This window comes from Mucor mucedo (genome assembly GCF_025094135.1).
Source record: "Mucor mucedo strain NRRL 3635 chromosome Unknown EV154scaffold_123, whole genome shotgun sequence".
NCBI classification, from domain to species: Eukaryota; Fungi; Mucoromycota; class Mucoromycetes; order Mucorales; family Mucoraceae; genus Mucor; species Mucor mucedo.
The window spans coordinates 37,956-51,975 of NW_026252407.1; the positions used below are offsets into that span (position 1 = coordinate 37,956).

Genomic DNA, 14,020 nt, shown 5'->3' on the forward strand with positions numbered 1-14,020 from the left:
ATCCATATATCTTGCGACATGTTACACAGAATAAAGACATCCTGTGCAACTTTAAAGTTAAAAAAAGCGATGCATGTAACGCCCTTCAACAGGCACAAAGCAAAGCCCATGTAACCATACAAAAATACATACAGGGTCTTCATGGGCAACGTAAAAGCTGATAAGTAAGCTTTCATTCAACGCTGATGGCTTAATAGTCTAAACATATACATATAATAGAAGGACTTGTAACTGAGAATAAAAACACAAAGTTCATGCTACGATCATCATTGTTGTAACTCAAGAAAAGAAATGTGGTTTACCGAAATGAGGGATTTGTTTCTATTTGGGAATGTATAATTTTTACAGTGTCTTTATTTTTTATAACTCGTTACCAATGGTCACCCAATAATCCCGTAAATTATTCTTTCTGCCAAAGATTTCTAAATATTTACCATTTGGCACCAACTCTTCAATCATTTCATATAATTCTTCAGGTTTCTGACTCTGACCACGTCTTTCAGAAAAGATGACATCCGAGCCCACAGAGCGACGACAGTTGATTGGATCGTTTCCCTTTCTTGCAACCAAACAAGTCTCTTTCGCATGTTGAAGATAATATCCATGACCCTTCGCCATACGACGATTCACGGTCTGTTTCACCCAAGTAATATCATCCACATAGGTATATCCCCACTTCTCCATCAGTTCAAATGCTTTTGCATACTTGTTGTTGATGACCCAAATGAAAAGAAACCCGTTTGTCTGAAGTTTGTGGAAAGGAATATCTTCAATGCAAACGTCCGGTAATTGTTGATAGGCGATGGCTACACCACGCGTAGGGGCGTTTGTGGCTAATTGCCATGGTGGATCGGTGACAATAACATCGAACTGTACGTCTTTTGCTAATTTCTGTTTCCTTTAAATTAGAGCAGGTCATTTTTATGGTTTATAACTGTCACTTACGTCCCAGTCAAAGGTCATGACATTGGCTTTAATGGGTACACACCATTTAGGTGCCTCAAACTCTGCCATATCTGGTTGAAGTGGGTTATTCAAAAAGGAATTCTCTTTGTTATTCTGAAGATCTTCTCTTATTTTTACCTCGTTCATCGTCTTGGTTCAAGTTCAAAGTCTTTTCTAAAACAGAGACTTCACTTTGAACTGCTTCGATTTCTAATTTGAGTTCAATTTCTTTTTGTAATAATCCTAAAATGGTGTTGTCTGTCACGGAATCAACAATAATGTTTTCTACTTCTGACATGGATATGGGAATCACTTCCACAGCCGTTGACGGAGAGGATTCTTCCGAATACTGCAACATGCTTTAAAAGTGAAGAGTGTGTGAAAACAGAAAAAAGAAAAAAAAAAACTCGATAAACGCGTTTTGTGACTATGTTTTATCTGAACGCGTTTTAATTTGGGGGGTGAGGGAGAGAGACCAAGGGAAAAACTATTGGGTAACGGGGTACGAATGTCACCAATCCAATCAACTTGGGCAAAGCATGGCATGAGGCACCAAAAGGTCTTCTAGGAAAGAAAGAGGGATTAAATTAAATATAAATTTTTTTCCCTTTTTTTTTTTCTTATTCTTTCCTTCTTTTTACATGCAATGAAAGGGTACATTATGGATATTGCCGAGTTTCCAACGCAAGACTTGATAAAGATTGTATCTGACTTGCTGGAATCCATGTTGAAAGCCAATAACCAGATACCTAATACGCAAATTACATACTTTCATTCCCGAGCAGTACCCAGCATCACAGTGCTCACCTATTTAACAAGGATACACAAGTTTGCACCCTTCACCAATGAAGCACTCTTGTCCATATTGATTTATTTTGATGCCATTGCCAAACTAGAGAACGGCTTCACAATCAATTCGTATAATATACATCGACTCTTAATTACTAGGTAATATTAAATAACAGTGGATAATTAAGGTGGTACAAAAAAGACTTATATGGTGCCTATTCTATAGTATTGTTGTTGCTTCCAAGTTTACATCTGATATCTTTTATGCCAACAGTCGATATGCCAAAGTGGGTGGAATACCTCTGCGTGAATTAAATCAATTGGAATTAGAATTTCTGTTTCTTATTGATTTTCAGTTACATGTAACATTGGAGAACCTTCAAGCTTATGCAGATCAATTGTTATCACACGCAATGTCACTACCAAACCCAATCACTCTACAACAAAATACAATCATTCATCATTACATACATCATCCTAATCCTAATATATCCATCGTCGCACCCTTGACTCCACCTTATAATCCAACACCGATAACCATGAAAAGAAAATCATCTTATCAGCCTCATACAACCAAAAAGAGACGACTGGGCTTGGTCTCTCCCAAGGAAGATTAACCCTCTCCTCTCCTTGTAAATATACACTTTAAAGTACATAATAAAGAAAAATATATACACATTTTTTGTTATTTTTCACCGACAGAAAAATAAGAGGGGAAAATTCATTGTTGTTGCTATAAATAGATAATTAAAATGTGCTACAAAGAAAGGGTGAAAGCCAGTGTGTCAAAATGTATAGTGCAACGTCATAGCTATTTTTCTCAGGTGTAGTTCATATGGCTTACAGCTTGTCCAATCATTGATAGTAAAACTGCAGCAGGCAGTCTCCTCGCCCCTCTCCTCTGAACCAATGTCACGATTTGTTTGTTTTCATCTGAACCTTTCGTTTTAATATTCAATATGACCCTTTTCTGACCCAAAAAAGAAAGAGAGAGAGAGAGAGAGAGAGGAATTTGAATGGAGATAGAAACGGCAAATCATTACAAAAATAAGAAAAAACAGCGTTGTTTACATGATTCGGTTTTTTTTTTTTCTGTTTGTACCTGACACACTCTAAATAAGGTAAAGACTCACAAACATGTGTGCATAAGGTCGGCATCTTGTGCAAAAAAAAGAATTTTCATCTTCTTTCTATTAAACAATGTTTTTGGACCATTTATTCAGTTTTTTGCATCGAAAGCGAGACAAGCCAGTGCATCCTTCCGCTATCGATAGTAATGTTACCACGACAACCGCAGCGACAACGATCATGACAACGAGTGAAACACCCTCACACGCCTCGGTTATGGAAGAGGAGGAGCAGCAACGAGAGGAGAGACCTCCCTTGCCACAAGTTGAATTTGAAGAATCTCGTCACTTACTAAAGTTGGATTTCTTTGGTTCAGACAAGGAGCAATCACTCACATTTCCCAAATTCGACTATCTTTTACAACCACCTAAACAAGTAGACGAGTCTACGATCAAAAAGGGTCGTAAATCTTCTACGACTTTACGTCATCGTATCTCGCTTTACCGACCCATCAGTAAGACGGTAAAAAGATCCCTTTCCTCACCAGATATTTACAACCAGCAGTAGTGATCTTAGCATAAAAGAGAGAGAGAGAAAGAGAGCAGAAAAAAAAGGAGAGAATACACTTGTCACATTTTTTTAATGCTAAAAAAGATCACACCACATTATAACCTACAGACCCCCGCCTTTACTATCTTTTATTTTTGAGGGGAGAGTTGTCACAACTAATAATATTTCTAATAAATCACATTTTGTGGAAAAATAACTCTGTGTTACATTTAAATGTCCCTGATTAATGTTGAATGAATCTGCTGTTTGCTGTACACCCAGAGCAGCCATTGCCTTTCTAGATTAAGTTACACAGGGAGTAATGGAAATCCATAAAATAAATGAAATCCATTGGAGGTTATTTTTTTCATAGAGTCCCCCCAAGGCTCCTCATTAAGGCATATTTGTGCATCATTGCGATTGTGTTTACGCCCCCACCACCCCCAAATCATTTTTGTCTGACGTGAACGGCTGTTTGAATGGACTTATAAAAAAACTCTTTGTTTTATTTCATTTGATATGTAAATAAAATCTATTAAATGTATGGCAATCTTATGATTTTTTTCCAAACTACGTGTGTTGAGGAGCCACAAAAAACTGCCGGATTTTGGCTTGTTAATACTCAAAAGTGAAGAACTATTATTATGCGACGAGTCAAGCAAAGGAGGTTGCGACATGTCCAGCACGAAAACGACGCGATTTTGTTCATGACCAGCAATAGTAAAATCATCGTTAGGGAATCTACGAGTTACAACATTGCCAGCAATGTCTAAAAGGCAACTTTTGTAGATACACGTGTCTTGATCTTGTGGAATGACGTTTCGAAGAACAAAATCGTACGCCTCGATTATAAAGTTTTGACCTCCTTTAAATGCTACCCTACCAAGAGTCAAACCGCTTGACTTGGAGCTTCTAACGTTACGATACAAGCCATTAAGCCTTAAGACCAGTTTTCTTATGCTATCATTGTTATCCAGAAACTCAAGTTCATTTTCGTATATCGTTGAGTCATAAGCTGTTAAAGAAGAAGTCAGATTACGATGTAACGCTTTTGAATTATAGTTTCTAAACAACTCTGTAAGCTCTTTCAGCTGGTGATCGTTTAAAAAATAGTTATGTGCAATCTTGAAGCAATACTTCGTCATTCCTAGCAGTAAAGTGTGCAAAATTCCAACAGCCAGATCTTGGGACGGATCCATAGCCTTCAGTTTCAATAACTCCTCGGCACCTGTCATTTTGAATCCAAGATCACTCCAGTTGGTAGATTGCGCGGGATCTTGTATAACCCCTTGATTTGTTACACGTCCTCTGTTCGGAGTATCACGCTCTGTTTTTTCAGGATTTATGAAATCGTTGAAATCTTTTGACGTTCTTGGTGCAACGGCGTATGTTTCGGCAGTACAATCTAATGCGATGGGTTGTTTCCCGGTTGTCAATGGCTTAGCTGGATCAGATTGCCAGTAGCAAAATCGGCAAGGGTGGTTGGCTCTTAAGCCCTTATTTATTGCAAGTTCAGCTTGACGGACATTGTCTCCTCGAAAGAAAAGGACAGGTGCAATCACAAACACATTTTCTTGACGTTTGGAGTCATATATTACCACGTCTTTTTCTAATTCCAGCAAATCTCCAGTCAACGGTTTTATCATTTCCATTGCAGTTACTTTATGGTTATTAGTGCTCAAAAAGAAGTGGTTCTCGTATTTGTTGCTTTCGAACAAAGGAAAAGCAGCAACGCTCATGATACAGCTGTCAAAACAATTGCACTTTTTTGATCTATTGCCACTGGTATCGTCTGAAAACAAAGAAATAGGTACTATGCGAACTGACATCTGTTGATTTGCGGTGATATATGGTACACGTTTACAGATTGCAAGACTTTCAATAATCATGGTATGGTGTGGATGTAACAATTGGTTGAAGGGCGTGAATACAATTTCACCATCGTTACGAATAAACTTGGACAGTAGCTTTTGATAACATTGCTCTAGGAACTCTGTTATGGACATGACCAAAAGAATGCTAGACACTGCAATGTTCACCCTTTCGGAATTAAAAGCCGCGATTTGAAAGTTTTCGAGAAACTTCATGGGGAAAGCATTGACAATGAGTTGGCCATTTGCAATGAGAAATTTGGCAATGATGTACATTTGTTGCTGACCACCAGAAGTTCGAACAATGTCACCAATCCATAAATCATCACGGTTGTTTGACATCTCTTTAGTTATCATGGGTGATTGAAAGTGAAAATTATCTTTCCATTTACGTCCTTGATTTGGATGGTACCGCTGGTTTGGAGTGAAATCGGGCAAAGATTGGAGATGATTGACCTTTTGGGTATTAGCCATGCTCAATCCCAAATGGCTTGATGGTTTGATATAGAATAATTGGACTGATCGATTGTTTCCTTTTGGAATGATGGTTTTGTCAACCTCAAGGTGAGGGAATTTTCTTTTAATATCATGGCTTTTGCAAATCCAATCATCCTTAGGTACGTTACTAAGAGGATCATAACCATCTGGTCTTCTTTGAATCAAATCCATTTCTTGGTGTGATATGGCGATTAATTGACGCACCAAATGCAGTTTTTTTTTTTTTTTTTTTTTTTTTTTTTTTTTTTACTATTCTGTTTGAAAATCTATCTTGCGACCCCTTGAAGAACATCAGGATTTTCATTTCCATTTCATTTTTAAAAGGATAAAAAGGATTAGAGCTAAAGACGGATGTACTTTGATAGGTTTTAGATCTCTCGATTTCATCATCGCCAGACTCAGAAAGAGATTCATCATCAGATTCAAACGGATAGGCAAAGTTATCACTATTATCTTTATCCAAGCTATCAAAATAATCATTGGCATCAACGATTTCATTTACTGGATGACGGTTATCGTTTGTAGGAGTACTATCAGTAATATTTTAATAAGTATATGTCTTTTGTGATTTCATATTAATTCTTACTCAATGTATGGGTTACTTGCACGCTCATGGATTTCTCTTTGATGGCGGTTAAGGCTTCTAATGGCCGGGAAATCTCTTTGAAAAATCTCGCAGAAAGTATCATTACTATGAATAGAGAATACGTTAAAAGACATTGCTTTGCGTTGTAAGTATTAATAAATTATAAAGGTTGACAAAAAAGCTTTCACTTCTTTTATTTATAGATTTGGTTTCATGCAGTGTAACAAAATGCTGAGGCTTCCAAGTCACATTTTGCCTGTCTCCCTTTCTTAATCAAAAAAGCGATTGATTTGCGTTTTGGTTTTAAGAAGCTGTGGTAGCTTCCACTTTTTCTTTTGGTATTTGATTTTATCTCGTTGCAGCTGGACATCTCCCACCCAAAGCAACCGTTTTTTTATGGTTATTTGTATACATTTTCATCTGATGAATTTTATTATTTTGATGCCATGTAATCACTTTTATATCATCCGCCCATTATTACGGAAGCAGTCTGAAATTATTTGGCAATATTTACAAACAAACCTGCAAAAAAATCTTCCGGGAGTGTAAGTGTTTCAGCGGACATTGCTATTTCTCAAGAACAAAACTAGCAAACTTTTTGATTTAAGCAGTACTGTATCACAAGGTTATACAGAAAAAGACAATTGCCTTTTATTTTATTCTATTTTCATGATTGAATACCCCTATAGTAGTAGTATAGGATGGCATAGAGTCGACGTAAGGTTTAAATAAAATGGGATTTTGACATAATTTAAGTGTTAGTGAGAGACAAGTTTATAAAGTGAAAAAAAAAAAGATGCAGTTATGGGTGTTGCTTTTATTAAAATAATGGTATATCAGAGTCGGTTATAGTTCAATACAATGAGCATTGTAATAAGCTTTGTACCATCTAAAAATCTCTTGATCTGACAGATCACTTTTTATAGTATTCATTACGGCTGACATTGCTTGTAAATTATCTATGCCCCATGCTTCTGGTTGATACTTGTTATGATTTAATGGTAAGCGGTGATCGATAGAGAAGGCCCAATATGGATACCTTAATTTGTTTTGAGTGTGAAAAGCAATTTGGCTTCCTGAAATTGCGCATTTAAACTGACTTTTAAAACACATTTCAGTTAATTCACCCGTGGTGGCTAGACTTTGCCCATCACAGTTATTACGTATCACTTTGTTTCCCATCATTTTCCTTCTCGACTTCAACCTGTAAACCATTGCCTCATAGGTTATCCTGGGTGGTGGATCGTTTTTTGGAATTTTCCCTGTGACCAGCCATGAAAGAAAGTCTTGTCGTTCCTCATGGCTCCTGATTAAATTCCTTAATCTAAAATCAATGATTAGTTGACCTTCTCTTTCTTTTTTTAGTCATTGAAACTTGCTTTGTGCATCCTAAGCAAAACCCTTCTTTGCCGCCGTATTGAGCTAATTGAAATTCATTTTTTGTGCCAATCATTTCAGCCCTACAATCTTTACAGCGATTGAAAGCACTCTTTAGAAAGAAAGAAAAATATAACGTCAGCAAATTAGACAAGAAAAAACAAATAAGATAAGCTTACTGATGATTGAACTTTTTTCATGAATGCTTGGATATACTATAGCAGATATATAAGTATCCATGTGATGTAACATTTATCTTTACCTGCCTCTTGTTTGGATTGTTCTTCATTTGGCTGTATTTCGGTTTGATCTCTCCTTTCTCGGGCGGGAGGGAGCTCATAAAGAAACTGTACGTCGTCGTCGTCACTCAAATCAGAGTCAGAGGAGATTTCAATGACTTCAGGACCATTGTAAATACCATTGCGCAAAGCAACAAGGTAGTCAGGTACCTTCTCGTCACGATCATCCTTGGCTTGAATAACTTGAGTTCCGTCCGAGGCCGTGTCTTCAGCAACTTGATTTACATCAAGAGTTTCTGTCATGACTACATCCTCGTCCAAAGAATGTCGACCAGTTTTCTGTTTAAGGCGTTCAAGATGTTCATAAAACTCGGAATCATCAAATTCATTCATTTTTTTAAAAAAAAAAAATAAATAAAGAAAAAGAGTGATGTCGCAGCAGGGTAAGAGAGCCGCCTTTTTAGTTTTTTTTTTTTTTTGCCAAACAAAAGAACCGTGATGGCGAATTGATCACGATTGTTTTTTTTTCGTTCTCAGATTTTTTTCGAAAAATGATGGTGTTTTTCAAATGGAAGAAGTTATTAGTAAAAGGCTCTCGTAACATTGTCAAAATACAAACAGCTCAAGTTTTATTTGTTTAATATTAGAATGTATATTTTTATTTCAAAATCAATACTTAATGCTGCCACCTTTGGCGTCTATCACAGCCTTACACCGGGAGTTTATACTTCCGACCAATTTCTCTAAAGAAGTCTTGGGTGTATCATACCACTTATCACGGAGAGCTGCTTCTAACTGATTGGTATTTTTTATCTGACATCTACGGCCCTCTATGCTTCACTCCAATTAAGCCCAGAAATGCTCGATTGGATTGAGTTCTGGGCTTTAGGCAGGCCAAAAAATCAACCCTGTCAACACCACATCTTGCCTTATAGCAGCTTGCATAGCTACCAGTATGTCAGGAAGCACCATCTTCTCCGGAATTGAAGTTCCTGGATGTTTCTTCAGTTCCATCCTTGAGCCAGGGGAGGAAGTGATTAGACCAACAGTATATATAGGCATCTTGATCTGTCATGCTTACCATGACAACAAGAGGTACTAATTCCCCAGCCCAAATACACTTTCCAAATCATAACTGAACCGTTCCTAAATTTTACAGTTTTTTTAACAAGGTCTGGGTGATAACTTTCTGATCATTCGGACCCTTCCATCACTACCTTGGACGTTAAATTTCGATTCATCCGACCATATAACGTTTTCCGACTGTTTTAGGGTCCAATTAACTTTTGTCTTTGGCCTAAGCGAGTCTTCTTTGTATGTGTCGAGGTGCCAACTTCAGTACATAAGCTGAAAAGTAAGAAACAAACCCGTTGATAGTGGTATACTTGCTCAATGTCTGCCGATGTATGTCGATTCCAGCGGCTTTCAATTTATCTTCGTGAGCTGCAAATGGTATGAAGGGTTCTTCACTAAAACTACGTACAACTGTAAGTTGGTCTCTTTCATACAACATGGGTTACTTTTCTTTACATACCTCTGCAATGTAAGTACCAATTACCTTCCGACGATCGTTGATCTAGGTGTCGATATGCGATGCTTTGATTAGCTTGAAATTGTCCAATGATCAAGCCATATGTATAATCATCGAGTTGTATACGACGCTTAGGAGTGTTGTTAGTACTATCTGTCGAGGGCATGGTTGGTTGTTTTTTTGTAAAGGGGAAGAAAAACGGCTTTATATTTGACAGCTTAAAAATAGACCTATTCGCCACCCACGGCAGGAACTGGAGAATCTACTTTTTTATTGGTTTGATATCAAGGTGGGAAAGAAATCAGCTGGGCTTGTAAAATATCATGCGTGCTGGTAGAATCTACGACACTTTTTTTTTATTCTATCATTTTTTTAAAGCCTTTACCATGTCCTTATTTGATTTAGAGATTTCAAAAAATATATGGAATGGAAAAATACCATTAAAGATAACCCTCGACCCAACCGAAACAGACATGTATGGCAATGACAAAGTCTGGGATCCAGTTTACGTAAGATTGAAGTCGCTAATTTGTTGTTGGTTTCATAAAGACTCATCCATGATTGGATTCTACAGCTAGAAGTACCGAGATGTTCATACCTTCCGCTCGTAACTAGACAAATACAACAAATTTATACAGGTCTTGGTATGCAAGTACCCGAAGATGCCTTTTTATCTGTTTGGTATGAAGATTCAAATAAGCAACCGCTTAAATGGTAAAGCCTCTCTCACCTTATATCATTGTATACAATTAGAAATTGATACCACTCTTTCCCCAAAAAAAAAAAGGCATTATCCTATAGGATTGCTGTTTGATATATATTCGTCTCTGGATTTATTACCGTGGTCAATTACACTTCGATTCAAAAACATACCGACAGATACCGTATTATTGAAGCCCACACCAGAGACAATGCAGGATATGTTTATGGCGATGGTTAAAGAGGTAAAAGAGGAATAAAAGAAGAGGAGATGAAAATAAATGGTTACTGAATTTCATTTTTTGCAGGCAGATTTTCTTCGCAATGGCACCACAAAAAAGGTAATGAATCTTAGTAAACGTGATCAAAGTCAGCTATGGCAATCACTTGCATTAGGTAAAGAAGGGAAGGGATGTAGTTCTGTATTAGAGGAAAATCTAATTATCTAATAGATCGATTTGATGAGTTTTGGGCTGTGAACCGACAACTGGTGGAATACTCAAATAGTAGCCTTCGTAATATACCGCTTCGGATTTACTTGCCAGACAATTGCCCTGTAATTCAAGAACCTGTTTCATTCTATGGAGATTCAGGTAAGATAATAGGAGTTTCATTTATAAATAAAAACTAAATATGGCTATAATAGAAAAACAAGAGACACTTACGGTCAAGGATGTTCTAAGAAAGTTAATACCTGATTTGTTTGTATCCGAAGAAACATTGCATCTCATTTCTATTCTTGTCCATGGCGTGGAGTTGCCTCTGGATACTCCCATCAGTTGGGCTTATGAAAACCTCTCTTTTGCAGACAACTTTCTTCATGTAGTTGTGATATCCAAACCTATCGGTTAATTTTCTTTTTTTTACATAAAAAGATTCCTATCTTTATGTATTTAACAATAGATAATGATGTGAAATGTCTATTTTGTTTTGTCTTTTTTTATGGTGCGTTTTTTTTTATTTCATTTTTTTATTTTCTTCTTTATGCACCAGAAGCTAATTCTTCTGTATCACCGTTATTTGATGATCCCATATAAATACCAGAACTATATCACATCATATGAAGATGTATGGTGCTTTAAAAATAACTGATACTTTGGTTTTGAACTAAATGACTCGCTTAATTAAAAAAATGTTTAAAATCCATACATGCTGAAAATGTTTTTTTTTTCATGCGATGAGAGGTTTTGGCTTTTCATTAAACCAATAGGTTGTTTTATGAATTTTAAAGAGCTCTGAGTTTAGGAGCTAATACATCGGATATGGTTTGGCTTTGAAGGGAGGTGTGAAAAGATGACTAATTATGCACAGCTCCTTTATAGATACAAACAATTAAAAACATTCTCAACTCTCAACAATGGTTTCTTGCAATCTGTAATGTAGTTGCTACCCGAGAGTTCAACATTGTCAAGAAAAGAATATTCTGTTACACTCAATGCAGAAATTCCTAGTATTGGTAGTGCCGAAACTTTTTCTTTTGAAATCATGCAGTATCACCGCCCTCGAAAGATAAAATAATGGGCAAGTTGTTGTATAAAAGGGCTTTTTTGTTTTAAACCGGTAGGAATAAGATCTATTTATACAGCTTTATTGGTAAAGTCAGCTAAATGAGTATCTCACACTTGTTTCAGAAATTTGGCTCTCCAAAACTCTACGCAGTTTTAATAGAAAGAAGTCAGAGGCCCTGCATGATTAAAAGTAAGATATTGACAGAGAGACAATAAATGGTGTGATAATAAAACTTTTTTTTTTAATATGGAGATAAAAATATAAAATAAACTTTGTCAATAAGGGATAATATTGGGTGACACAACTTGAAACAACAACACATGAACGGTGTTCCATCTTAAAGTTCACTAGGGCGAAAGCTCCATATAGTGCCAAACGAGGCCATGATTATAGCAATGACCAACAGGAGCCAGTTTAGGATGGTTTCGGTGATAGATAACTTGTGTCTAAACAGCTGAAGATGACAAACCAATGGAAATATGATGGATATCGTGAAGCTAAATAGAGCCCCAAGTAGAGACTGATGCATGTTTAGGTAAGTAAAAGTAGAATATGTTTTTTTTCTTCTTATTGACAACATACCATGACTTTATCAAATCCAGGAAATACAAGTGCGATATACACCAGAATAGCAGTTAAAAAAACTCTGCCTACAATTCTAATAATATTTTTACGCCAAGAGTCAATGTGATGCTCCAACTTCAACCATGTTTCAACCAGAGGATTCTTAAACAAGGACAGTTCCAAACTAATATTGAGCGGTTGCATCATTAGACCATATTTTGCTAAAGGAGTTAAGACCAGTAACCAGATAGCAAACCGGTTTAGAGATTTGCTATATTCGTCTATCAAGGCCAAGTTCTGTGTGATTTCTTGTAAGGCTTCTTGACCAAACATGAGATAACCAATTATAGCCATAAAGATATAGACAACGGCAGTAATTGCATAAGTGATATCCACCATCTGATTATATTGCTTCGGTGTTTCCATATCTCGATAAAGTGATGGGAACACAGCATGACCAGCAAAACCAGACATGATCAATCCAAAACTCAGGGGAAGATTGGATATATCATATGGAACAATTTCTGTTTCCTAAGAAAGCAAAAAAAAAGAGAGTTTAGTTATTAATATAAATAAACAACAAACAAATGCATAAGGCGTCTTATTTATCTTACCATGGGGTCAAGAAGGCTACCAGGTCTTGTCTCTTTTGAAATACCATCGTAAAAGACAATGATCACAAGACTCACACAACCAATAATACCGATTAAGCTAGTGTACGCTAACTTCTTTATGGGAATAAATACCGTGGGAGTAAGTACGCAGAACGAAATAAGTCTTGTTGATAACAGATCAATTTCTGGAAACAAAGATTGTATACCATCACCCAATAAAACAATCATAGCCACACTATTAAACAAACAAAGTTCAATTTAGACAAATTTAGATATTATATATCTTCTTACCCTATGGTGATAAGTTCAATAACAAATACTGAACTAATCAAGGTTCGACCTTTATCACCAAAGGCTATCTGGCCCATATCACCATAACTACCACCATGTTCATCGTCTTCCGGGTTTTTGTTTGCGTTCAAACATTTCACAATAATTTTAGCAGTATAATTGGTGGCAAGACAACAGAATACTAGAATAATAGAACCATACAACCAACCTGCTAAACGAAATGAAAGCGGTAAGGCCAAGATACCCACACCGACCAAGACATTGACAGCATTAAATATAGTCTGCACGAAGCTGCTTTTTCTTTCGGGTCTTGTATCCATCGATTTTGAATCATAGACCCCATTTACTGGTTCGGTGCCCGATAGCTGTCTAGAAATAATGGAACCCACGGTTGTATGACGGGAAAGAGGCTCAAAATGACCAGCATGACTGTGATCCGTGGTCCGTTGAGAGAATGTACGATAGATTGGTTTATCGGATTCACTTTTTGTTTAATAAAGATTAGCAAACATTTTCTGTAGATAAATGTATATCTAATCATGCTTACGAAGTCTGTGTTTTGAATAAAGTTTGATGTTCTTCATCTTCTGCAGCATTGTCTTGGATAGAAATAGCGTCTGCTACATAGAGAATAGAGGCACGCGAATAAGAACCAGCAAAGTTTTGAATTGTGGTTCTGATCGATTGTGGTCTGGAAATAGGAGTTCCTTGGGCCGAATAAAATGGTTCCTCTTCTTCTATATCCGAAGGATAGAGTGTGTCACTGTATAAATGAGAAGGATGAGTATTGCTTGGTACTCGAATATTTTGACTTGCGTTAGGCATAGTAAAAAAAAAAACCAGAAAAGAAAAGGGAAAAATATACAGCTCAAAACTTTTTCAAGCCTTTC

General features: G+C 36.6%; 7 protein-coding genes across 7 annotated transcripts; 3 read left to right on the top strand and 4 right to left on the bottom strand.

Annotated features, from left to right (window-relative positions):
* Positions 1-219: 219 nt before the first annotated feature.
* EV154DRAFT_450513 (MT-A70-domain-containing protein) lies at positions 220-1,557 on the bottom strand. Its single transcript, XM_051597210.1, has 3 exons — positions 1,084-1,557; positions 946-1,016; positions 220-891 (listed from the first exon to the last, which is right to left on the bottom strand). Exons 1-3 carry the CDS (start codon positions 1,301-1,303, stop codon positions 361-363), a joined length of 822 nt encoding a protein of 273 aa, XP_051453113.1. The 5' UTR covers positions 1,304-1,557; the 3' UTR covers positions 220-360.
* On the top strand, positions 1,522-2,423 carry EV154DRAFT_523544 (cyclin-domain-containing protein). The gene is made up of 2 exons (XM_051603115.1): positions 1,522-1,893; positions 1,961-2,423. The coding sequence occupies exons 1-2, from the start codon at positions 1,592-1,594 to the stop codon at positions 2,349-2,351; spliced, it is 693 nt and encodes a 230-aa protein (XP_051453114.1). The 5' UTR covers positions 1,522-1,591; the 3' UTR covers positions 2,352-2,423.
* A 703-nt stretch (positions 2,424-3,126) lies between these two features.
* On the top strand, positions 3,127-3,357 carry EV154DRAFT_400364 (uncharacterized protein; the record flags this gene model as incomplete). The annotated part of the gene is made up of 1 exon (XM_051595272.1): positions 3,127-3,357. A coding segment is annotated over one exon (231 nt), but the record flags the coding sequence as incomplete, so codon positions are not given.
* A 475-nt stretch (positions 3,358-3,832) lies between these two features.
* On the bottom strand, positions 3,833-6,457 carry EV154DRAFT_523548 (uncharacterized protein). Its single transcript, XM_051603116.1, has 3 exons — positions 6,307-6,457; positions 5,925-6,250; positions 3,833-5,893 (listed from the first exon to the last, which is right to left on the bottom strand). The coding sequence occupies exons 1-3, from the start codon at positions 6,438-6,440 to the stop codon at positions 3,837-3,839; spliced, it is 2,517 nt and encodes an 838-aa protein (XP_051453116.1). The 5' UTR covers positions 6,441-6,457; the 3' UTR covers positions 3,833-3,836.
* Positions 6,458-7,088: 631 nt separating this feature from the next.
* EV154DRAFT_523556 (uncharacterized protein) lies at positions 7,089-8,392 on the bottom strand. Its single transcript, XM_051603117.1, has 4 exons — positions 7,950-8,392; positions 7,863-7,898; positions 7,686-7,795; positions 7,089-7,630 (listed from the first exon to the last, which is right to left on the bottom strand). Exons 1-4 carry the CDS (start codon positions 8,313-8,315, stop codon positions 7,153-7,155), a joined length of 990 nt encoding a protein of 329 aa, XP_051453117.1. The 5' UTR covers positions 8,316-8,392; the 3' UTR covers positions 7,089-7,152.
* A 1,447-nt stretch (positions 8,393-9,839) lies between these two features.
* On the top strand, positions 9,840-11,004 carry EV154DRAFT_485796 (autophagy protein Apg5-domain-containing protein; the record flags this gene model as incomplete). Its single annotated transcript, XM_051598778.1, has 6 exons — positions 9,840-9,962; positions 10,028-10,167; positions 10,241-10,397; positions 10,461-10,548; positions 10,605-10,745; positions 10,799-11,004. 6 exons carry the CDS (start codon positions 9,840-9,842, stop codon positions 11,002-11,004), a joined length of 855 nt encoding a protein of 284 aa, XP_051453118.1.
* A 994-nt stretch (positions 11,005-11,998) lies between these two features.
* On the bottom strand, positions 11,999-13,955 carry EV154DRAFT_485797 (transmembrane amino acid transporter protein-domain-containing protein; the record flags this gene model as incomplete). Its single annotated transcript, XM_051598779.1, has 5 exons — positions 11,999-12,181; positions 12,244-12,756; positions 12,840-13,074; positions 13,131-13,613; positions 13,678-13,955. The coding sequence occupies 5 exons, from the start codon at positions 13,953-13,955 to the stop codon at positions 11,999-12,001; spliced, it is 1,692 nt and encodes a 563-aa protein (XP_051453119.1).
* Between the last annotated feature and the right edge of the window lie 65 nt (positions 13,956-14,020).

Excerpts from the sequence above, each read along its gene's own strand:
- EV154DRAFT_450513 (XM_051597210.1), bottom strand. The coding sequence starts at position 1,303 with ATGTTGCAGTATTCGGAAGAATCCTCTCCGTCAACGGCTGTGGAAGTG. Across the intron at positions 1,017-1,083 it reads GAACCAAGACGATGAACGAG|ATATGGCAGAGTTTGAGGCA; the intron begins GTAAAAATAAGA and ends CACTTCAACCAG. Across the intron at positions 892-945 it reads TCATGACCTTTGACTGGGAC|AAATTAGCAAAAGACGTACA; the intron begins GTAAGTGACAGT and ends TAAAGGAAACAG.
- EV154DRAFT_523544 (XM_051603115.1), top strand. The coding sequence starts at position 1,592 with ATGAAAGGGTACATTATGGATATTGCCGAGTTTCCAACGCAAGACTTG. Across the intron at positions 1,894-1,960 it reads CATCGACTCTTAATTACTAG|TATTGTTGTTGCTTCCAAGT; the intron begins GTAATATTAAAT and ends CCTATTCTATAG.
- EV154DRAFT_523548 (XM_051603116.1), bottom strand. The coding sequence starts at position 6,440 with ATGTCTTTTAACGTATTCTCTATTCATAGTAATGATACTTTCTGCGAG. Across the intron at positions 6,251-6,306 it reads GCAAGTAACCCATACATTGA|TACTCCTACAAACGATAACC; the intron begins GTAAGAATTAAT and ends TATTACTGATAG. Across the intron at positions 5,894-5,924 it reads AAAAAAAAAAACTGCATTTG|AAATGGATTTGATTCAAAGA; the intron begins GTGCGTCAATTA and ends TATCACACCAAG.
- EV154DRAFT_523556 (XM_051603117.1), bottom strand. The coding sequence starts at position 8,315 with ATGAATGAATTTGATGATTCCGAGTTTTATGAACATCTTGAACGCCTT. Across the intron at positions 7,899-7,949 it reads AAGAACAATCCAAACAAGAG|TATATCCAAGCATTCATGAA; the intron begins GCAGGTAAAGAT and ends TATCTGCTATAG. Across the intron at positions 7,631-7,685 it reads TTTTGCTTAGGATGCACAAA|ATTAAGGAATTTAATCAGGA; the intron begins GCAAGTTTCAAT and ends CATTGATTTTAG.